General features: G+C 38.3%; 1 protein-coding gene across 1 annotated transcript in view; it reads right to left on the bottom strand.

Moving 5' to 3' along the window:
* The window catches only part of LOC106876261 (uncharacterized), a 98762-nt gene that overhangs the window by 24345 nt on the left and 48745 nt on the right, over positions 1-25672 (bottom strand). Inside the window, exons 10-13 of the mRNA XM_014924751.3 lie at positions 20938-21170; positions 14294-14381; positions 8733-8941; positions 4969-5059 (exon numbers count right to left, since the gene is read on the bottom strand). Of these exons, the coding sequence (XP_014780237.1) occupies positions 4969-5059; positions 8733-8941; positions 14294-14381; positions 20938-21170 (621 nt within the window). The remainder of the gene's footprint in view (positions 1-4968; positions 5060-8732; positions 8942-14293; positions 14382-20937; positions 21171-25672) is intronic.

The raw sequence follows: 25672 nt of genomic DNA, 5'->3' as shown, positions 1-25672 counted from the left end.
ATAGGAAAAGCTCCGGGTCTGGACGGAATACCTGTTGAACTGAATCGCTCTGAAGGAGAAAATATCGGTATGGCCATTTATGAACATGCTCGAATCGGTAGGCAAAGTCCTGCCCAAGGTTTTGTTAAATCAACTAACAAGATGAATCTGTCCTGGCATCACCCCTGCGACCCAATATGGATTCAAGGCAAAACGAAGTAGAATAGACAGGATTTTCAATTAATCAGCTTATGGAGAAGTGTAGTGCAACGTGTTCCACTCTATCAGGTACTTGTGGATTTTACCAAGCCTTCGATACTGTTAATTGTAGTGCATTGTAGGTCATATTGGGGAAGCTTGAATGACTTCCTGAATTTGTAGGGATACTTAAGAAGGTTCATCATAACTTGAAGACAAAAGTGAACCTGAATGGAATGCTTTCAGAACTAATTTCAGTGGGAAAACGATGTCAAACAAAGTGACCTGTTAGTACCCACTCTGTTACTCATATACTTTGCCTTGATACTAATACATGGTTTCCAGGACTACGAAATCAATGGTTACGTACGATTTAGAGACTCTGTCAAAGTCCTCAATCTAAAACGTTTCAACACCAAGTCAAAAAATATTTGATGCTCTTGTCAGAGAGCGCTTTTATCTTGTGGCTTACACAGTAGAAGACATGCAGATGATAATGGACATCTCTGATACACGCACTGCATTTGGACTCAATATTAGCATGCAGAAGACAAAGGTCATGTATACTTCACCAGTTGGGAAGCATATGTGATTCCTGGCATCATCGTGGGAGGGAAAAGGCTTGAAGTAGTGGACAGCTTTGTGTGTCTTGGATGTACGCTGGCACCCATGATACCGAAATAAATCACAAGATTGCGAAAGCGTGTTGCTTATGGGAAACTCAAGCGAGTCTGGTCAGATCGAGATATCATATGAAACATAAAGCTCTCTGCGTATGAAGCCTGTGTTCTTACAGCCCCGCTATATGGGTGCGAAATGTAGACAACCTATAGACAACATAATGCAGTTGGAGAGGTTTCATCAGAACTGTATCCGACGCATCCTGAACACCTCTTGCTGCTGCATTTGAGAAAGTGAGCAGCACCAGTATTGAGGAAAGAATAATTTTGAACTAAATGTTTTGGGTTGATCATGTTAGAATAGAAGATATGGAAAGCTGACCAGAGGGAAAAGGCCACAACATAAACCAATGAAGTGATGTAAGGATGTTATAAAGATCAATCTTAAAGCTTTGAGGCATTGGCTGAAAATTGTGCACCATGGAGAAAGATTGTTAAGAATATATATGATATATATGATATCTATGAGTCAAAACGAGTGGAGCATGATGCTCTGAACTGTCCACGCTGTAATCAAAACTCAAGTACAATACCTGCAGAATTCTATCTGAAATTCAAATGCTATGTATGTGGGCGATTTCTTATTTAAGAGCTGAATTAGCCAACTACCTAAACTTATATGAACCGGAGAGAAATCAAGTAGCTTGTGAGATGAGTTCCAGAATCACGTCCTCTGCGGCACATATTAATGCAAGCTTCAATGAAGGGGTGATACTCTTCTGACAAGAGCGATCAACATATACACACCCATATATATGCGTGTATGTGTGTGTGTGTGTGTGTGTGTGTGTGTGTGTGTGTGTGTGTGTGTGTGTGTGTGTGTGTGAGTGTGTGTGCGTGCGTGAGCGTGTGTACATACGAATGTGTGTGTGTGTGCTCATTGCCTAATAATTTGCATACTTTCTTATTTCGAGTATAGGAAGAGGTTCAGGGGCTCTTGTTATGATTTCCCAGTGTAGAGAGTATTTTATATTTGCTGAGTTGAAATTAAAGCTGTGCTTATCTAGTCAAGTTGCATTACGTAATTCTTTTTATTTCTGAATCTGTGTTGTAGTGGTTTTTAAGGAATTAAAAGCAAATTCTATGCAATACCTGGCATTTGCTAATGTAACGATACCGCATCTCTTAGATATCGTTGCATAGTAAACAAGTGAAAGTCATTCTACAGTTATTATTTAAGACATTATTTTGTGAAACTGAATCGTGTTCTTATGGGCTTACAATTTTATGATTATCATTTGCTTCTACTTTATTACGAATGCTATTATTACTACTTACGTTAAGTTCCTGTTGAGTACCTATTTTAGATTACTTATTAGATTTCCTCTATGGGTTGATTGTAGAGTTTGAATTCGTGTGCATTAGGTTCTTATTATTATTGAGTGAGAGAGCAGCGCATGCCATCAAAGTGACACTGGGGTACAAATATACGAAGCCCAATATACTCATCAGGCACATGCATCACAACCATATGTGCGCGACATGGTAATCTCATATAAAGATAAACAGTGCAAGACTTCACAGGTGGGGCCCAGATAGAATTTTCTTCAGGTCGAGTAGCCTATCCCGCTCAAAAGGTTCCTGAATAAGGGTTGTTTAAGGATGTTGAACGAAACACCCATGTTTCCAGAGATTAATTATTTAAATCCAAAGATGCTCTCCCACTACTTCTGCACGCGATCAGAGATGCACATATTTTCAGCCACTAAGGGATATGCTCAACTGGTTAATGTCAAACAACTGACAAGCAAATCTGTTGTGTTGAGTAGAATATTTGCTGTAGCCCATCTTTTACACCAAAACAAAACACGTACATGACTTCCAATCAGTTAAGATCAGAAGCCATGAGAGCCAGTGCCTGGTATTGCATCAGGGCATTACCTTCTGAGTTCAAATTCTACCGAAGTCTACTTTGCTTTTCATCCTTTTGGGGTCGAAAAATTAAGTACCAGTAAAACACTGGGGTCGATGTAATCGACTAGTCTCCCAAAATTTCAGGCTTTGTGCCTTCAATAGAAAGGATTATTATTATTATTATTATTATTATTATTATTATTATTATTATTATTATTATTATTATTATTATTATTATTGAGTGAGAGAGCAGTACATGCCATCAAAGTGACACTGGGGTACAAATATACGAAGCCCAATATACCCATCATGACTACCCGTCTGATAAGGGTACACCAGGCACATGCATCACAACCATATGTGCGCGACATGGTGATCTCATATCAAGATAAACAGCACATGACCTCGCAGGTGGGGCCCAGTTAGAATTTTCTTCAGGTTGAGTAACCCATCCCGCTCAAAAGGTCCCTGAATAAGGTTTGTTTAAGGATGTTGAGCAAAGCACCCATGTTTCCCAAGGTGAATTATTCAAACCCCAAAGAATTCCTCTTAACACATGGCTATGATGCTCCACCACTACTTCTGCTCATGATCAGAGATGCACATATCGTCAGCCATTAAGGGACATGCTCAACTGGTTAAGGTCAAACAACTGACAAGCAAATCTGTGGTATTAAGCAGAATATTTGCTGTAGCCCATCTTTTATACCAAGACAAAACGTACATGATAACACTTCCAATCAATTAAGATCAGAAGCCATGAGAGCCACTGCCTGGTACATTATTATTATTATTATTATTATTATTATTATTATTATTATTATTATTATTATTATTATTATTATTATTATTATTATTATTATCATTATTAGGATAAGAATTACTAGTGTTGATTTCATGCGCTATGTTACTAGCAGGATGTACAGGATTATCATTTCTATTTTGTTTCTTAATTACGTTACCATCAGATTGACGACCGTTGTATTGTATTAAAGTTGTAAGATTTTGTATTATTGTTTTCTAAATTCTGAATCTCACTCATTTTGGGGCTATACAGATCTGTAGAGTAAGTCTGAGAGTTTGTGTTATTTTCTTTTGTGTGTGTGGGTGTGTATAACTTTGATTATACTTCTTCGTTTTACTGGCGTTATAGTATTTATAATATTTGCAAGATATGATGTAGAGTAAGCGAATCTAATTGATTACTTATATAAAATGCAATGAAATGCGTGATTTGAAGAAAAGCTTTATAACATAATATATTAAAGTAAACATTAGTTATATCTGTCCTAGAGCTTTTTTGTGAATGGCGTTTTAAATCATGTTATCTTTAATTTTCCCGTTTTGATATATCTTTATTTTTCGTGAGTAGTAGCAATTTTTAACCCTTTGTTGGTTTTCTTGAAGATGCGAAGTTTGAATATTCTATTTTAAAAATGTCAAAGTGGATTATGCTAATTCCTTTCCTGTCGCTTAGGTTAGATAGTGTATTTGGATTAGTATGCACTGGTAATTCGTTTCATCTTTACTCTTACATTTAGCATATGTTCAATTTTATCATAGTTTTTACTGCTATGTTTGGCTGCGTATTTACCTTCAAAGTTTTTCGATTGACTATTGTCGTTTGTAAGTTTTATTAACTTATTTGTCTACAGGCATATCAGGGCTTTTATTGTCTTTATTCTCAGATCCACCACCAGCTACATTATTAATGTGGTTGTTAATATTAGATATGATTATATTAGACTTATCATTTCCTCGATTATTTGCAATAATTTACGGTTGAGCTGTGTGATGTATTAATATATTTTGCATATTTCTGTGTAGAAATCATGCAAAAATCAGAGTTGTTAGCATAAGGGGTAGTTATATTTTGCATATTTCTGTGTAGAAATCATGCAAAAATCAGAGTTGTTAGCATAAGGGGTAGTAATGAACTGAACCTTATCCTCAACACCACTTTTGAACAGAGCACCATTATAATATTCAGAATTATTATTAACTATTTCTACAGTAGAGGCTTGCTTGGATAATTTAAGAGAAATATTCTTTACATGATGACCTATATGAGGTTTTGGCTGATTAGATTTTTTGTGCATGCGGTTAAGATGTTCATTAGGAATAATATGACAAACTATTCCATTGCTGCTGCTGCCTCTACTACTACTACTACTACTACTACTACTACTACTACTACTACTACTACTACCACCATACTTTATGCTAACTACCTTGATTTGTTTTTTAGTATACTTACGGCAGGTGCTGACAGGATATGTTGCTTGGTGCGCGATATTATGACTTGAAGTCAGAAACGTATACTTTTCTTGCTCACGAGTCAAAGTAAGCTGAAAAGAAAAAAATAAGAAATAGAAAATCGTTTATTTTTTAGAATTTTTTTCCTGATATCAACCTGTTGGAGTGGGCACTACTTTGTATTGGTTTTAGTAATTATTTCAATTCCATTTAGCTGTCTGCTACTTATTTTATCGGTCTTATAAGATAAGAACCATACAACGTAATGTGTCTATCTTGGCATAAAGAGGACGAAACTTGGACAAACACCAGTCTTGTAAGGTAATTCACTTAGGAGAAGGCCACTCCAATGTAAATCCTACAGCTTGCAGCACACCGTAACCGTCTCGCCTCACTGAGTCACTGTCTTTAAACCTCCATGTTCCAAGAGTAGGATCAGATTGCATTGACTGACTCACTTTAAAACTATTTAGCGCAGCAGGAAGAAAATCCCTGCAGCGTCAACGATTGGTTCACATTGTCACTTGAGGGCGTACGGCTCTTCTTCATGATTTTCAGACACAGACAAACTTCCATCATTACAGACAAATAATGAGATTCTTTTTTTTAAATCATGAAGGTAACACATGCGGATGTGCATAAATGTGACCTCTTTATCAGTAGTCTATTGGAAATCATGACAATTTTAACACTGTTTATTCAATGATGTCACACGAGTATTATGACAAGAGGAAATGAATACATAATGACGAATATAACAAAACCGACGAATATATCAAAAACAAACAATGCAATATTAATATTAGTGAAATGGCTTTCGACACGAACACATGTATCACATTTATTGTTTCATTATAGATAGCTTCAGGTTACAAAGGCTTTATCAAACAAATGCTATGTAATAATTGCAAATTGCAAGAATAAATTAAAATTAAAGTTCCAGCATTACCTTAAGGAAAATAGTTAACATCACTTTATTATAGAGACACATCTTGCTTCTCATTTACTTCTGTATCTTTCCCCGGTCTCTCAGTCAACCTATTTACTATTTTATTTTATTTTCTTCTCCACCCCTATCTAAGATCTGAAGTGAAGGTCTTACTCAACAAAACTGGTACCATATGTAATTTGCAATCTTATATTTTTGTAGTATACCTTTTAAATGCCTCCACTCTCCTTAGAAACTTGTTCAACCGTAGTCACTCTTATGGCTTTATGTGACTTTTTAGGCTGTTTACTAGATATTGGGAGAAACTTTATTCCACTAATGTATTTCATTGTAATCGACTGGTGACAGTTGTACCTACGTAACAACCTTTTACGTACGTGTAAAACACATTCAGAAATATCAGTAATTGGTTGTTATAATAATAATAATAATAATAATCTCTCTATACTGTTAACCACAACGATGAAGGCCTCCTTGTACTAAACCATTTCCTCTATTTACGTCCTGTTCTCAGCCTATCACCTCTACCCTCCTCTGTTTAGGTGAGCAGGTACTCTCCTTCAATTGGTTCTCGTTCGCAGGAGAGCTTTAACATCAGGAATCAGGAATAGCTATGAGAACGAGAATGGACCGCAACAGCGCGAATTTGTACGTCGGTCACGTTGAGGCCCAAGTATCCTCTCAATTTATCGTCCTATGAGCCATACGATCGGTACAGCGACGACTATACCAGCGCGACCCCACTCCTCTGTGAACAACTTTACTCCACCCTCTCTTTCTTCCATCCCACCCTTGAATTCTCCTGCTCTGTCTCAAACACCTCCGTTTTAATTTTCTAGGTATTCTGTTGTCATGAACCACTTCTCTCCTATCACCTCTATCCACTATACGCCCACAGAATACCATCCCTACCTCAACTTCTTCTCTTCCCAACCTCCCCAGATCAAACTGTCCATCCTCTATTCTAAGTCCTTTCCTCTTCATCGGCTGTGTAGTGACAACTAGGACTTTGTGTGACAATCTTAACTCATGGCTTGCCACTTCATCCAAAGGGGATACTCCATACTGTTATCCAAACTGCCCTTCACCCTACCTGGTTTGTTGACCACGCATTTGCGTTCTCTCTCAGAACCCGTCTCAGTCTCACCCGCTTCTGTTACCCACTCATCTATCATCCCAGGACTCAACTCTCCTAACACCAGTTTATGTGCTTTCCACTGGCTTCTATCCGATCTCTCCACTTCCTACATGTTCTTCAACCTACTCCTCCCCTCCATCAAACGGGGCTGCAACCTATGTGACTTAGTGGTCAGTAGCTTCTTTCCCATTCCCGGCACACAACCTGGCTCTTTCACATGCTCTCATACGTGCTACCGCATCTGTCTCTTCCGCTCTAACATGACTACCCTCACCAGTAACTGCCACCGCTTCTACCACCAGCAATCTCATCTACTGCATCTTCTGTTCTTTTTGTCACTCTTCGTACATTGGACAAACCGACCGGAGAATTTTTAATGTTTTACTGAACCTTTTCGGGAATTACACTTCGGTCTCACACCATTTCCTCACAACTTGTTATTCTCTGCAACAGCTGTCACACACACACACACACACACACACACACAGACTTCTAACACTTACCACTTTTGTCACCTAACATTTCTGTCCGGAATAACACGCACATACATCTGATAGCCTCATACACACACATAGAAGCGCCTATACACACATATACACACGTACAAACACAGTATATACACGTACACATCTTCATATACACACACTTTGTCCGATAACCTCGTACACACCAACTAAAAAGCAGGACACACACGCACACACGCACACACGTTTGATAGCCTTATACGCATATATATATATATATGAGATAGCCTCACTCACATACATACACCCACACACACGTACACACACGCACAAACACATAGAGTATACACGCATACTTTGCATCAGCCAAACATACATACACAAACTGCCATGCTCACATAAACACAAGTTCACATTAGCTTTATGCATAAACACACACACAGACACACACACACACACACGTGTGCCAACTAACGCGATCGCAGTTATACATACAATATACACGCATACATTAGCTTCCTACATACACACACGTACTTACGTGCACACACACATGCCAGTTCACTGTTGTCTACCTTGCCATTCACGTCTTAAGCTAACTACTTCCTCCTCCAGTCACTTCAGTATGCCTTGACCGTCTAATTCAGATATTTTTTCCCTCTACCTCTTTTATCTCTTCTCATCTATCTTTTCTGCAGTATGGTGTAAGCTCGAAGCATTAAAGATTTCTTTTTTTCGTGTGTACCAATCTAATACATCCTGCTTGTTGTTCTTTCACCACATCTCTCTCTCTCTCTCTCTCTCTCTCTCTCTCTCTCTCTCTCTCTCTCTCTCTCTCTCCCTCTCTCTCTCTCTCTCCCCTCTCTCTCTCACACACACACACACAAATATACAGGCATATAATGAAATACTAAACCACACTATTAATACTGGTTTCAATTTTTGGCACAAAGCCAGTAATTTCGGGCGAGAGGGTAAATTTATTACATCGATCCTAGTGTTCAACTGGCACTTATTTTATCGACCCCATAAGGCAAAGTCGACCTCGGCGGAATTTGAGCTCAGAACGTATGAACGGACGAAATGCCGTTAAATATTTCGTTTGGCTTGTTAACGGTTCTTCCAGATCGCCGCCCTTACACTATTGTTAATATTGAAACTACAACGACAATAACAAGAACAAACAAGGTCTCGACTTGTATAATTATACTTACTGTACGGTTATTTATATCAAAGCTGGGATACCAAGTCAAGTGCAAACAAAGCAATTTTCCAATGTCCCGAAGGTTAATATTGTATTTTTGATCAATGGCTTTCAAACTGCCAAGATAGAAATATTCTTCGTTGAGGATTGACCCTTCGAAATCCATTGTAAGGCGATTGATAGTAGTGGCTGAGCTCAAAGTAACTATCCATTTTTCCGCTATGAGTAAATGAATTTGTGTTAGTCAATAGGTCAAAAGTAAGACGAGGGATAAAAAAAGTGATTGAAAAGCAAAAAGGTAAAAATCCTAGTTTGATGTTTTAATAATAAAATAAAGAAAAAAAGACTCTCTATATGGGCGCTAGCATGGCGTTGTAGTGTGGTCAAGAAGCTTGCTTTATAACCATGTGCTTTCAAGTTCAGTCCCACAGCGCGACGACTTAGATAAATGCCTTATGAGTGAATCTGGTAGACGAAAACTGTATGGAAGCCTGCCTTATGTGTGATGGGAGGTGTCTGTCAGCTACTACCATGACTTGAAACCGATGCTTCACAACCACATGGTTCCGGGTTCTGTCCCATGTTATAGCTTGTGTCGCCTTGAATGTATATATTATTCAATAAAGAGAGAAAGGTAATTAAGCAAAGGCATGTAAACAGATGCGTGGCACCTTGGGTAAGTGTCTTCTACTATAGCCTCAAGCTGACCAAAGCTGTTTGAGTGGATTTGGTGGACTGAAACTGAAAGAAGCCCCTCGTATATATGTATGTATCTATGCGTATGTATGTCTTTGTGTCTGTGTTTGATCCACCCCACCATCCCCGCTTGACAACCGGTGTTGGTGTGTTTGCGTCTCCGTAAATTAGCGGTTCGGCAAAAGAGAGCAATAGAATGAGTACCAGGCTTTAAAAACTAAGTACACGGGTCGATTCATTTGGCTAAAAATTCAAGGCGGTCCCCCCAGCATGGCCGCAGTCTAATGAGTGAAACAAGTAAAAGATAAAAGGTAAAAGATACACACACACACACACACACACACACACACACACACACACACACACACACACACACACACACACACACACATAATAATAATAATAATAATAATAATAATAATAATAATAATAATAATATTTAAAAAAAAAAGGATTGACGTAACTCTTCACGAAGGTAAATAGTCAAGACGAAGAGTGGGATTTTAGATGTTTTATTTTTTGAACAACATTTCGACAGAACGTCTGTCTTTCTCAAGTTCAAACCAAAAGGTGATTGAAAATTCAAAATTTCAGAAACGAAACGTAAACTATGAACGTGGGTAACCAGCGTCCATACGTTGATAGAATGACATCATCAGCTTTTGTCAGTTTTTTTAATAATAATAATAATAATAATAATAATAATAATAATAACAAGAACTTTGGGATGGAAATTCATAAATCCCTTAATGCATTGCTACGTACGCTTCCACTAACTCCATGCTTTAGTTGTTTTATTATCCATCCATAGGATATTACAAATATGATTTGCAAAATCCATATATTTTAAAAGGAATATTAATACACGTGTTCGTTTCCTCAGGCAAAAGTTGCATTAATGTTGCTTTAGTGTTGCAAAAAGTTGCATTAGTGATGTATCCACTGGAAGCCGCGACCAATCGTTCCATTTGTCTGGTGCTGGAAGGTTTTGATGTTATTCACGGGCTCTCTCACCCCGGTACCAGAGCCACACGGCACCTGATGTCAAGCAAATTGCGGAGTGGACCAAAATCTGTATCCCCTGTCAACAAGTCAAAATCCATTAACATATCAAAGCACCTCTCAGCAGCTGTAAACCCCCACAGTCCTGTTTCACAGTCCTACCATCCCAAAGCTGACGGCTTAGTAGAGAGATTTCACCGCCGCTTGAAGGAGTCCCTTACAACCAACTGGATCGATCAACTTCCATGGGTGATGTTGAGAATCCGCAACGCCCCACTGGTGTACGGTTCCCCACTTACAGTGCCGGAAGAGTTCCTTCCACACACAAAGTCAGACTCAGATGTCAAAAGATATCTTACGCAACTGAGAGATAGTTTGGGACAGTTACGCCCTACTCCCATGCCAATACATGGTACACTTAGAGCATCTGTATCAAATGACCTCCACAAGGCAAATTTTGTGTTCCTTCGTCGCGACGCATGACGAATACCCCCTTCAGTCACCCTATGATGGCCCATATGAAGTGATACATGCAGGAGACAAGTCATTTCAACTCCTGATTGGCAGACAAGAACACGGTTTCCATCGATAGATTGAAACCGGCCCATCTTGATACTGACAGCTCCGTTTAAGTAACTCACCCAACAAAGGCCGCCCAAAGCAAGTCACACCAACCCCTAACAACGAGCAGTCGCTAAAGAGCCGAGGAACTAAACGCACGGCAGGGTGGTTAAAATACCCTCCCGGTTCCAATGACAGTCAACAGTTCTGAGAGGTAACTATATGTAGGGCACTGCTCATGGACTCATAGCAGACGAACTGTAGACAGGGACCTTCACTGCGGCTAACTAGCGAGCTGGTCCGCAGAGAAGTGACTTCTGATTAGGTTGGAAGGGTGTGGGGCTGGGGATTTAAATTACCGATCGTACTTGCCCTCACAGTGTAGCTGATTAAAGCGAAATAAACAATAGCCCGACACACTCTTGTTCCTGATTAATGTTATGCATAGCTTAACAAAGCTATACATGCATATATACATGCTTACAGACATACACACACATATACACACATACACCCCCTCTCTCTCTCTCTCTCTCTCTCTCTCTCTCTCTCTCTCTCTCTCTCTCTCTCTCTGTTTCTCTCTATTAATATGTTTGCGGTTGCCCCAATATTCACTGCTGTATTTCTAAGTGAAGTGAGAATATGGTTTCGAAAACTTTAGTTTAAAAAGTTTCGCACAAGGACTGTGCCTGCCTCTAGATTTTGGCAAGGAAACGGATGAGTGATATTGAAGATTACCTGCCATAAAGCCGTATCTGCTCTCACCCTCGAAATTTGATTCTATTGCATTGTAGGCTACATTCGGAGCCAACTTGATGAGGTATAAAACTAGCATGAACAAACAACGGAAACAATACTTGAGCTTCCCATTATCACTTTTCTTCATTGGGAGATACAACTGAGATGCGTCTCTGAATGCCACACAAATAATTTATGCCTCCCATTAGTTTTGGTAGCATATGATGTGTCTATTTGCCAATAACTCAGTGTAACAGATTTTTAAAGTCTTTGGTCATTAAGTGTTATTTCCTATTTGCTTCTGTCTAGAAATCAAAGGAAATGACTACTATTCCCTTCAAACTTTGCTTTTCTGACCTGACATCAATGTTTTGAAACTGACCTCCTATTTTCCATTACGTTTCAGATAGATTCAGGGCTGAGTTGCTGAAGCAAAAATATAGTTATAGCAAATATTCTGCTCAATTCCACATATTTGCCTGTCAGTTGCTTGACCATAACCACTTAAGCATGTCCCTTAGTGGCTGACAATATATGCATCTCTGATCATGAACAGCAGTAGTAGGGGAGCATCATGATCATGTGTTGAGAGATTCTTTAAGGTTTAAATGTATGTGACAAAAGTAAAGTTAGCTATTTTTCATAATTTCTGGGGTAAGCAAATAGGAAGTAACAGTTGCTAGCCAAGGTCAGAAGTTGTTACACGATGTAATATCAGTGTAGTTAAGCGATCTTCATTCTTTATAATGTTGTGGAAGCCTCCAAAAAAAACCATCTTACATGGCCTTTTGTTCAGCATGATAGCAGTGGCGAGTAAAGCCTTGCCAACGTTGACCAATAACAGTAGATGTGAAAATGCGTCCATAAATCTGCATTGTAGCCCTCTAATCACGCCATGAGATATTTTGAACACTCATGAGAATCCTACCAAGATAATCTTGGGTTTCTTTCTTCATAGTCCCTATTTCGGATCCATAGAGAAAAATGCTTTCTACACATGCCCTGAAGAAGGTAAGCTTTCTTGACTTTAAAGTAATTGATTATTGATGTCTTAAAGCATGTTATACAGTCACTCCAAGCTAGTTTCTTACATGCATAAGTATCTTTTAAAGAATTCTCAGCACTCGTTGTATATACAGGATGTCCCAGAAAGATTTACCCATGTTTAAAACTCTTCCTATAGAATATCGGCTCAGGTAATATTATCTCCATTTACATAAAGATTTGCATATGTATTTTGTTTATGTATCTATTGTTTCGTTCGTCTATAACAGGTTTGTAAACAATCATGGTGTCGAAAGCAAAATGAGACCATATTGTCACTCTGAAAACACCTGGAGTGAGCAACAAGGTCATAACAAAATCGTTGAATGTGTGCCGTAAAACAGTGTTCAGTACCTGGAAACGATATATGGAGTCCGCTGCTACTTCTGGCAAGCCAATTCCTTGTAGGAAACGATCAATTCGTACCAAACAAACTGTTGGAGCTGTGAAGAAGCGAATGAACCAAAAATCCCCGCAAGAGTGCAAAACTGCAAAAGTTCTTGATATTTCGAAATCGTCAATGTACAAGGTTTTTAAAGAGAATTTAAAGCTAACTGCATACAAGAAACAATCCTGGCAGTTAATTCCAGCAGCTTCCATGAAGACACAGCTCAACAAGAGTAAAATCATGTTTGTTGAGATAAAGCGCACTGTTAAAGTGTTTATCTGATCCGACGAGATCTTCACCGTGGAGGCAGTTACTGACAGGCAGAATGGCAGGCATTATGCACGTAATGCAGGATATTTGCTCGAAGGTAGGAGTCATTTACGCCGTCAGAAGCCAGCTTGACTCATGGTGTGGACCGCAGTTGCATCTGATGAGCTCAAGTTCCCGGTCAACAGTGAAGTTTATGTGGAAATGTTGGATAAGAAAGTGTTACTCTGGGTTACAGAAAGCTTTGGTGACCGTTACATCTTCACTCAAGACGGGGCTCCGGCCTACACATCCAATTTGACACAGAGGTGATACAAAAAGTATTTCAGCAGTTTTGGGGACAAACTGATATGGCCTTCCTCAAGTCCAGACATCAATCCCATGGACTTTACTATCTGGTCCATCTTAGAGAGTAATATTTTTGCTCACAACGCGCGTGCTTGTGTGTGTGCTTGTGTATGTGTGTGCTTGTGTGTGTGTGTGTGTGTGTGTGTGTGTGTGTGTGTGTGTGTGTGTGTGTGTGTGTGTGTGTGTGAGAGAGAGAGAGATGTCGAGTGGAGAACTGATTTCCAGTTTGCAACAATAGTTACCGCGAACAAGTAACTACGTATGTATTTTCACAACTGGGGATATGTTTGCGTTTAGACTGTTGGTGACCCGAATAAATTGCTGTAGACAAGACTACTTTGGTGCATGTTGATCAGCATGAGGCTGACACACTGACTCTTTGAAGTTGTATAACAACCATTATGTTTCTGACATGAAGAAGGTTACGTAAAGAAGGATTAACAGTTATTACTATGTGGATTATAATTCTAGAAATAACAAACACGCAACCACTCGAAGCTCAAAAGAGAAATAAGTATAACACTTACCACCACGAAACTCGTCTACACAATGCGTCTTCGTACCTGGAGCTTTGGCTTCGATAGAAATTCCCGTCATGTGGTCAATCACTATTATCTGAGAAGTTAAAGTTAAGTGGCATGTAACATTATATTATCTACGAGAAAACTTATATAATGCATCACAGTATGTATGAATTAATTAACTCTATATCACTGAATTATATTTAGCCTTCCTCAATAATAATTTTGCCTTATATCTATTAAAGATTAACATGTGAATCTAACAACTGAAGAAAGGTTCACTGTTTCGACCTAGACGTATTTTATTCAACTCTGTGTCCATCTAAAATCGATTTTCATGTCATAACAAGCACTGTATACCTAGTATTTGGTGTATTATAAAAATATAATTTTTATTATATGGCGTATGAATTAATTCTGTATAAGGATATATTTATATTTAAGGATTTATATAAGGATTTTTATATTTAGAATACATAAGGATTTAGCCTCGTTCTAATATTTTAGGCAAAACAACGAGGTCTGATGACCCACAGACTATGATGTAATACTTTCTTGTATGCATTGTTAAGTTGACACCATCGATCATAGATAGCTGGAGAGTTATAAACAGTCTAAGAGAGTGGACTATACACGCCTAACCTTTCTCTTAATAGCTACATCCCAGTATCCTTTATTTTATAGCAAACTTTACTAAAAGCAATATGATTACAATAATGATAGATTATCACAATGTAACTATCTTTTAGCACTATATGAAAACAAAACTGCAATGAAAAATTTCACATAACGTTTTACACTTTCAATACCTTCAAATTAAAGCTTTCATTTTATCTTCTTGTACTAACTCGAAGGAGAGAAAAATGTCGCCAGAACATTGTCAGAAGTCGCTGAGAAAGCAAGCCCTTATATCTAGTTCACGGTAGAGGACGTGCGGTGCAGCAAGGTAGAGCACTTAAGATAATATAAACATCTGACTCAGAGTCGCAACATCTGACTCAACAGAGTTTATGCTGTGCAGGAGTTTTGTCGCTTACATCAGTGGATGGCCCCGGGCAGCTCTGGTGTCGTGCTGGAAGGGACTGAAACACCTACAGAGCTGCTGCACTGCCTGATGAAACATCAACTCTTACATTCGGAGACGGAGAATAGTAGAACACACACACGCACACACACACACACACACACACACACACACACACACGTACAAAATCGCACAGACATGTGAACTCAGAGAAACACATATTCACACACACACGCACGCACACACACACACACGCACATACACACACATACACACACACACATGTACACACATACACACACACCTATACACACATATTTATTCACACGCATGCATACACCCATACAGACACAATACATACAGACATAATACATACATAATACACACATACATGCATACATATACACACATATATACACATACATACACAAATATATACAGAGCTTCAACAGAAATAAGAATATCAGTAAAAGACATTCCATCTACTGAGCAAGTGGGGAGTCACCAGAAATCAATTTGGGAAAAGGAATTATGGATTAACTGAGAAGGCTGAATGGATAGATGAGTTAGAACAGGGATACTGCAAACGTGTTAAACAAAAATTCTACAAAATATCGGCGGTGCAGTATTTCAAACAGTCCTGAGAAAAATACCAAACCGAAATCCTCAGGCCAAGGTGTTATTACAAGATATTGGTTTAAAATTCTCAACTTCTATAGGCGATATTTAATATGACTGTTTAGGAAGAGTATCAAGAGCACATAAATAATATCCACATGGATATCAACTGCCATCGTCCTTTTCATCTCTGAAAGATAGCCACACCTCTGAACTAAAATTTACTGCCCAATAGCTTGTCAAAACATCAGCTGAGCACTAGCTGCCCCAACTTGTCTCTACAGAATATGCCATACCTAATCAAGAAACAGCAGCTGTAGGAATGGATTCAATGACACCTTTCATCTTTCTTTGTTGATGATCTGAAGCAATATGGGCCAAATATTAACCACATCAAAAGAGCAACTGGATTTCGCAACCCAATTCTCCAAAGATAACATTGTAACCACAGAACAAGCTGAGAGAAAGAAGGAAGCGGTGGCGGGGTGTTGAGCACTTACTACTTAACAAAATGTTACAATAAACAGCCCGAAAGAATAGCAAAAACTTGTTGTGGTTGAACTATCAAAAAGCCTTTGATAGTATAATACATGGGTGGATTCTCAAAGCACTGAAATTAACCAAAGAAGCATCACCACTTGAAGTTGCCATACACCTCCTAACTAACGCGATAATGAAGACCTCAAATCTGACTATACATGACCCAAAAGACATCCATCAGGGTGATAGTTTGTAAGTACTACTCTTTGTACTTTCACTGAACCCCTGTCATACCTAATCACGATTCATAACAGCTTAGATCCAATGGATCTATTAACCCCTTTCACCTGAAGTAATATGAGCCAAATATCAATCATATAAGAAAAAGCAACTGGATCTCAAAACTCAATTGTCCAAAGACGTTGGAATGAAATTTGGCGAGTCTAAATATGCATTTTTGGTAGTAAAACGTGGAAATGTTTTGCACTCATCAAAGACACTAAACATAAACAACCTAGAAATAAAGCCTCCACTCTCTGGGAAAAGCTATAAATATCTCGGGCAGGTTGAAAATCTTAGCTATGATGAACCAATCAATAAGGAGAGGACAAAGAGTAAATACCTCAGAAGGGTAAAAAAAATATGGTCATTTGAACTCTATGCTTATGGCAAATACATTGCCTATAATACCAGTGCCTATCTGTACTCCTATATTTGATCTTCTGAACTGTCCAATACAAGAATTCAATGAGATAGATGTTCGAATTCGCAAGCTGCTCAGTGTTACAGGAAACTTCAACAGCAATGGAGACATAGTCAGGCTATACTTCCTACGCAAGGATGGTGAGCCGTGGTCTCAAATCTGTATTGACTACGTATAAAGCACGTACTGTGACCATGAAACAACATCTGTTGCAGATGAGAGACCAATAACTGTCTTGCCCAAGTTTGTGACAATGAAATCAACAATTAGGATAGCTAGTGAACTAGAGATATGAAATAAGAGCTGACACAGATCTTTCCCCAAGGACCACTGGTAAAATCTAATTTTCAGAAGAACAAAATTTAAAAAATGGACCAGTTCAGTGAGAAGATAGTACATGAGTGCTTGGTACAAAAACACAAACTATAGAAGGGATTGATCATGTAAAAAGCTTGACATGGAGTTCATAAGTTTAAGACATCCTATTTTGAAGGCTACCTCCATGCAATTCAAGAACAAGAGATCCCCACAAAGTACCTACAGCATAAAGGGCAGAAAACATTGACAAACAACAAATGTAAACTGTGCAAGACCAAGATTGAAGATATCAACCATATTATTGTTAACTGCAAGAGAATTTCTTCCTGATATTACCTTCACATGAGGCACGATGTGGTGGCCAGAACAGTCTAGAACAGGTTAGCAAAAAAGAGAACGATAGATGAAACAGTTCTATATTTAAGAGATGAGGAATTATTTACATTACTTACATTATTTACATTTGACGGATATTTGTCCTCATCTTGTTTGTTGTTAACACAACGTATCACGATCGCTACTTATATGTTAGATCATGTGAACTCAATAAATCCATCCATACAGTTCAGCATGGAAAAGGAACAGAACAATCAGCTGGCATTCCTGGACGTATTAATAACACGCACCGAGTATGGATTCAGGACATCCGTATATCGCAAGCCAACCTTCACTGGACGATACCTTAACTTCAATTCTCACCATCCATACAGTGTAAAGAGAGGAATTGCTCAGTGCCTAAAACATCGAGCAAAGAATATAAGTAGCGATCGTGATACCCACCACGAGGAAATGATCAAGCTCAGTAACAATCTATTAAGAAACAACTACCCCAAGAACATACTATCTACTCCAATTATGAAGAAAAGAGAGGATGAAACCAATAAACTGTCTACAGTCTGTCTACCCTATGTGAAAAGCCTCTCCGAAAAGATACAAAAGATATGCGGCCCATATGACATCAGGGCAGTATTCAAGAGCAATACAACACTTCGTAAATATCTCCTTCGGGTAAAACCACCAACAGAAGAGAATATGACGAAAAACTGCGTGTACTCCATCCCATGCAGCTGTGGTAGGTTATACAAAGGCGAAACATGTCGCCCCCTCAAAATAAGTGTAGAAGAACATCGCAAAGCTGTGACACGAGGAGATATTGATAAATCGGGTATAGCTGATCATGTATGGCAAAATGAAGACCACCTCTCCCTGTGGGATGAAGTTAAAATAATAGACAGGGAACAACACTGGAAAATACGAAAACTAAAAGAAGCAGCACATATGCTAGGACACAACAACCTCCTAAGCAGACCGAGTGCAGATATGAACAGCATGTGGGAACCGGTATTAAGGAAGGATAGGAAAATATTAGATTTATAAGCCCGAAAATTCACTCCATAATTGCCCACGGGCATATGACGTAGTGGTTAAGAGCGCGGGCTACTAGCCCCAAGATTCTGAGTTTGATTCACGGCAGCGACCTGATTAATAATAATAATAATAATAATAATAATAATAATATAATAATAGTAACATCGTTAGGAATGAGAACCCAGGTTCGAAATTTCCCCAAGACACCTGACGAAGGCTGGAGGGTATATCAGCCGAAACGTTGTGTTAACAACAAACAAGATGAGGACAAATATCCGTCAAATGCAAATAATGTAAATAATACCAATAGATTAAATAGACGAAGCTAACTATATTGGGACCGATGGATGAAAAGAATATTGGTGGATCTTCAAATTAAAAAAGGCGCCAAGCTAAAAGAAACCGACAAGATGCTGTATGTGACGAGAACGAAAAGATAAGCTTTGCTGTCCTTTGGATACCAATGTGGTTAGTAAAATATACAGGAGAAAGAGGACATCTATGGACCATTGATAAGGAGTGTGCAGATCCAGTACCCCATCATACACTTTCAGATTCATGCTTATTGTAATTGAAGCAACAGGTCACATGCCAACCCGCCTGGAGCAAAATATAGCTGGACTTGGGTTCTTGGGCAGAGAACACAATTCCTTAATACATACACTACAAATGATCACGATATGGGATTATAAAAATCTGCAAAACCTTATTAAGATTTAAGGGATGATGAACAAAACAGGATGTCTTCCTTCGCGACCTTGTCACCAAGGAGGTAACTGGTCAAAATTAACTTTAAATTAAAAATAGAAATAGAACATACACACACACACACACACATATATATATACACACACATGCATACATACGTATATACATACATACATACATACATACATACATACTGGTGAAATGTCCCTGTGAAAACCTCGATAAAATGCTATCATAACGTACCAGACATAAGGATTTTGAACAGAGAAGAGAAACCATGTACAATAGTGCAAGTCAGTTGCCCAGCAAAAATCAACATAAAGCTAAAGATAAGCAGAAAAGAAAACACCAACACTGAACTACTAAGAAACTTACAGCTACTCCACCTCGATTACAAGTTCAGATTTATACCCGTAATTATTGGAGCGCTAGGATATGTCAAAAATTGCCACAGCACCAATTTTGAGGAATTAGGTTTCTCAAAACCAAAAAGGGGAAAGCTGATTAGAAGATTACAGATACAAGCCATTAATGGAACTGTCAAAATATGTAAAACTTCCAAAAGTTTGGCATTAAAATACATATTCACAAGTCTCAACATGCAATTATATAATGTGTGAGAATAGATGCATAAAACAAAGCATGCGAATCAACACATGCACTAACTCCAGGTATTGTACACATGCACAAATGCCTTGTTATTTATTTAAAATCACAATGAAGGGTTCTTGGATCTTGGATCTGCTGCTTCTGCTGCTGCTGCTGCTGATGATGTTATTGTTGAGTACTGTTGTTACTGTTAGCTTATGGTTGTTGTTGTTTTTTATTTCATTTGGCTGTAGTTGTTGTAAGTGTTGAAATAAAACTAAATAAAAACATACATACCGACCAAAGCCTTGGTAGGCGGAAACTGAAAGAAGCCCGTCGTACACACACACACACACACACACGCACACACACACACATATATATATATATGTATGCACGTATGTATGTATGTATGTATGTATGTATGTATGTGTGTGTGTGTGTGTGTGTGTTTGTGTGTGTTTATGTATATGTCTGTGTTTGTCCCCCACCATCACTTGACAACCGATGCTGGTGTGTTTACATTCCCGTAACTTAGTGGTTCAGGAAAAGAGACCGATAAAATTATACTAAGCTTACGAGGAATAAGTCTTGGGATCGATTTCTTTGCTTAAAACCCTTTAAGGCGGTGCTCCAGTATGGCCGCAGTTAAATGACTGAAACAAGCAAAAGAGTAAAAGAATACACATACATACATACATACATACATACATACATACAAATACATACATACATACATACATACATATTCATACATACATACATACATACATACATACATACATACATATTCATACACACACATACGTTCTGTCCGTACCGCTACACAAGCAACATACTTACGTTGCTTAAGGTCGCATTTGAATTTGTGCCAAATTTTAAAACTTTAATACATTTCAAAGGGCCGCAGTCAGGAATTGTAGAATTAAAGTAATCTGCAGAGTTTGGTCGAAAGTCATCGTCGGCCGTGTCCAGTGTAACGTTCAGCGCACAAAAGGCTCCAGAGAATCTCAGCACCACACCATCGTCTATCCCAATGGATCCAGTTATTGTTTTTACTGATACGGGGTTTTCAGCTGTAATGAATAAAATAGAATTAGAATAAACAACTGCTATTTTTGCTGTTGTTGTTTTTGCTGCTACTGCTACTGCTACTGCTGCTGCTGCTGATGTTATTGTTGAGTACTGTTGTTACTGTTAGCTTATGGTTGTTGTTGCTTTTGTTTTCTTTTGGCTATTGCTGTAGTTGTTGTAAATGTTGTTACTACTCTGTTTTGTTTTTGGATGCTGTTGTTGCTGCTGCTGTGGTTGTTGTTGTTGTTGCTATTTCTTTGCAAGTTCCAGATCAGATCTGATCGAACAGATTTATAGGCAGTTGTGCCTTTCTCGTCTGTTATGTATATCTACTACTATATTGTATTTCCTTCCTTTGCTAAGGTGTACTGTTTCTAGCAGATCGAATATTGGCTTGTGCAACATTACAGTCTGACCTGGATGTATATCTGAACCCGTTTCTTATCTGTTATATTTCTATATATAAAGCTATATTCTGTGTATGCATATTTAATAACTATTACGGGATCTCCCTGTTGTCAATTGTTGGCAAAATCCTTGCAAAGATACGTCTTGATTGGTTGCTGGAGTATGTTGCACCAGACATTCTTCCTGAGTCATACATTTATCTATACAGCCCGTCAGTTTCAAGTGAAGTGCAAAGAGCAACAACTTGATCTATACCAAGATCTTTGACACTGTACATAGGCCAACTCTTTGGGGTGTCCGTTTCAAGCTGAAGTGTCCGGAAAAGTTCACCGGGTATTCGAATTCTTCATGGCAACATGAAAGCATGGGTTTGTGTCAATCGTGAACTATTACAACCTGTCTCAGTTGAATTTGGTGCTAAACAAGGTGTCTCTTGACTTCTATGTTATTATTATCTTGCAAGCCTTTGCGCATAACGATGCTAATATCTACATCTATTACCATACTGAGGAAGATTTACAGCTTATGATGAGTTTGCACTTACAATTAGTCTTAAGAAGACCATAGTTATGCTAAAACTAACATCACAACTACAACTAGGTAAGCCATATATAGCCAACAGTCGATGATATATGTCAAGGGTAAAGAGTTAAAAGTCGTGGGTACGTTTGTCTACCTTGGTTGCACACTTTCTAGACTTAATTCCCTTGACAACGATGTCGTTATAGACTTTCTAAGGCCTGTGATGCATTTGGAAAGCTTGAATCAAGCTCGGCTCACGATCAGACATCAAAACAGCAACAAACTTGATCTATTCAGAGCTGTTGTGTGATGTGAAACCTGGACAAACTATCGCAAGTATATCCAACGTCTGGAGCGATTCTACCAGTGATGCTTGCGTAATATTCTGAAGATCTCATGTGCCTGATACGAGAACACTGGAGTTGACGAAATGATTATGAAAGAACTTAGTCTGGTCATCTTGTCCACTTAGAGGACACTCGTATGCCAAAACAGGTGCTGTATGAAGAACTGGGACAAGAAAAACATCTCCAGTGCAAGCTACGCAAGCGTTTCAAAGCGAACCTCAGAGACACACTTAAGAAGTTCAATATCAATTCTAACACCTGGGAAGATCTTGCATCAAATAGGGAGGAATCTGATTGCTATGTATACTAGAGAATTTGAGAGAAACAGAGATGCATACATTGAGTTGATATGTGCTGGTAACTATAGGAAAGACGTGAACCCTGTCGTATCTGCTTCTCAAAAGTAGGTCTATTCAGCCTCAGATGTAATCACAGGAACATCCCCAGTATGATTTCTTGTGCACCTTGTGTGTACACAATGTGTGTAGATCAGTCAAAGGACTCACTCGACATTATAAATTCCAACATCTACATAGTGAGGCTGCTAATGAAAAACAATATTAAATGACTTGAAGGTCCCTTACTGACTTTAAGAGCCTTAAGAGAATCCTCTGCGATGACGAAACCAAACGTAGTGTTTCTGTTTTTTAGAATGAAATAAGTTTGTTTAAGAAGTGTTCATACTCGGTCATGAGTTTTATGTATCTATGCATGAATATGACAGTACATGTTTGTATGTCCTTATTCAGTTTATTTCAAGATTTCTTGTCAATAGAGAAAGAACCGGTTTCTAACCTATTTCCAAGGTTCCTTCATTGGAATTTCAACATCAACAACAGGGTATTTTTGTATGTATGTATATATGCATGTATGTATTATGTATGTATGTATGTATGTATGCATGTATTAGGTATGTATGTATGTATGTATGTGTTAGGTATGTATGTATGTATGTATGTATGTATGTATGTACGTATGTATGCATGTATTAGGTATGTATGTATGTGTATGTATATGAATGTGTGTATGCATATATGTATGTATATGTTTGTATATGAAGTCTGAATGTGTACGAATGCATGTATACAAGTATGTGTCCACGCATGCGTGTATATATGAATGCATATGTATGTATACGTATAGATGTGTGTATTAGTTTAAGACTCTATCTATCTATCTGTCTATCTATCTATCTTTCTTTCTATCTATCTAATATATATATATATATATACATACACACACACATACATACATATATATATATACATACATACACACATACACACACACACACAAACATACATGCACGCACAAACATACACACATAGATGTGTGTGTGTGTGTGTGTGTGTGTGTGTGTGTGTGTGTGTGTGTGTGTGTGTGTGTGTGTGCGTGCGTGTGCGTGTGTGTGATATAACTATTTAGCCGTATGATATCCCAAGGATTACGGCCGTTTTGTAGCCTTCTTCATGTATCATAATTTCAGTGTGGAATAGAATTATGCTTACATGTTTGCATTAATATGCATGCTATGCATTATACACAGCAAATCAAATAAAGAAAGTCAACGATTCAACTCCAGTTATACATACAATTTTTTTTTGTTTGTGCATACGATGTATGGAAGCCCGAAATTTGCTTCAGTGAGAATGAAGATATGTTGTTTCATATAAATTAAGGTGCCAAACAGAAGTTCAGAGAGTTGACCATGTATATGTATGTATTATGAATGTTAGTATATATATGCATGTGTGCACGCATGTCTGCATGTATTGCATGTATGAATGTATCATTTGATAGATTTAGCTGGTGGATAGAATCCATAGAAGCTTTTTGGCCTCACTTAGCCGTAGAAAATGAAATCAAAGATCTACTAGCAGAGCAAAAACCATTTCGAAAGAGAACCAAATATTTTCAGTTCTAAGAAAAAAAAACTTGACATCATAGACAAATGGTTGACATAATACAGATGAAGTGGGATACAATAGGTGTGAAATAATTTTATGAATTAGAAAATAAAAGTCTATTTGTTTGTTTTTTCAGTCTGGTGGGAGGAAAAAAGAGAGTTATCTTCAAACTTGAGTGTATTCCACTAAAGTTACCCAAGTGTCAGTTGGTGGTGTTTAACAAGGCAACAGATTTGAAATTTATCAGAAAATACAACTCTATTTATCCTTTATTAGTGTAATAAATACATCTTGTGTGTGATAAATACCAAATTAGGTACGATGAACATCATACTGTGTGTAACAAATACCATATTACGTGTGATAAGTACCACACTGTGCGTGATAACTATCATATGTGTGGGGCGAATTTTATGTTGTTTCTCAACTTGGCAGAAATATCTCCCTGATCTCCTTCAAACCACATCCTGCTGTCTTAATAAAGGACACATTACATAAAGCAGTCTAAAGTGAACTTTTGTTGAAAATGTAGGGTGATGGCTATGGCTGATATGACTTTTGATCATGAGTTCGCTCGGTCAGAGCCGACTAAGAAGTACATAACAACAACAACAACAACAGCAAAAGCAGCAACAGCAACACCAGCAGTAACAACAACAAGTAAATGAAGTAAATATTTCGTATTAAGATCATAAGTTCTCGGTGAGTAATGTTGCGAATCTTTTTTCCGATTCTGTTTGGTTGCTATTTCTAAAAAATTGTTGCTAATCTAATTGGAGAGGAGATAATGTAGTCAACACCAACACAGTGTAGCGAGCTAGATTTTAATTAATCAAGTCTTTAATTTATAAACGCTGCTCTGCAATGATACATTGAATGAATGCCTACACCTGCATAAAGCAGACAAGGATGACAACTCTATCCTCTCCATCTACCATTCCTGGGAGGGTCGTGGGGCGTAGAGTCCTCAGACGTCTCCTGCATAGGATCCCACCAGAAGCAACTGTCATTGTACTTTCTGGTTGGATTGCAAAGTGTGACTAAATAAGACTATGGATATTATCCAACCATCTTGTTCTTGCTCTATCCCATCCCTACGTCTCCTGCTGTATGATTCGGTTTGAAGGATTTGCCTGCGATACTTTCCTGCGATATTCTGAGCAAACGTCCGTAATACAAGAGCCGAGACTTCACGATGCGGAACAGCAACGGCTCGACCTGGAAAGATAAAATTCTGTAAGCGTTTTGCCCGACGTGCTAACGACTCTGCCAGCTCGCCAAGTGTTTTCGCCCAATAAACACTCACAACGCCCGGTCTGG

The sequence above is a fragment of the Octopus bimaculoides genome, chromosome 14, assembly GCF_046866305.1.
Source record: "Octopus bimaculoides isolate indiv1 chromosome 14, ASM4686630v1, whole genome shotgun sequence".
Lineage (NCBI taxonomy): Eukaryota > Metazoa > Mollusca > Cephalopoda > Octopoda > Octopodidae > Octopus > Octopus bimaculoides.
This window is presented reverse-complemented; position numbering and strand designations above follow the sequence as displayed.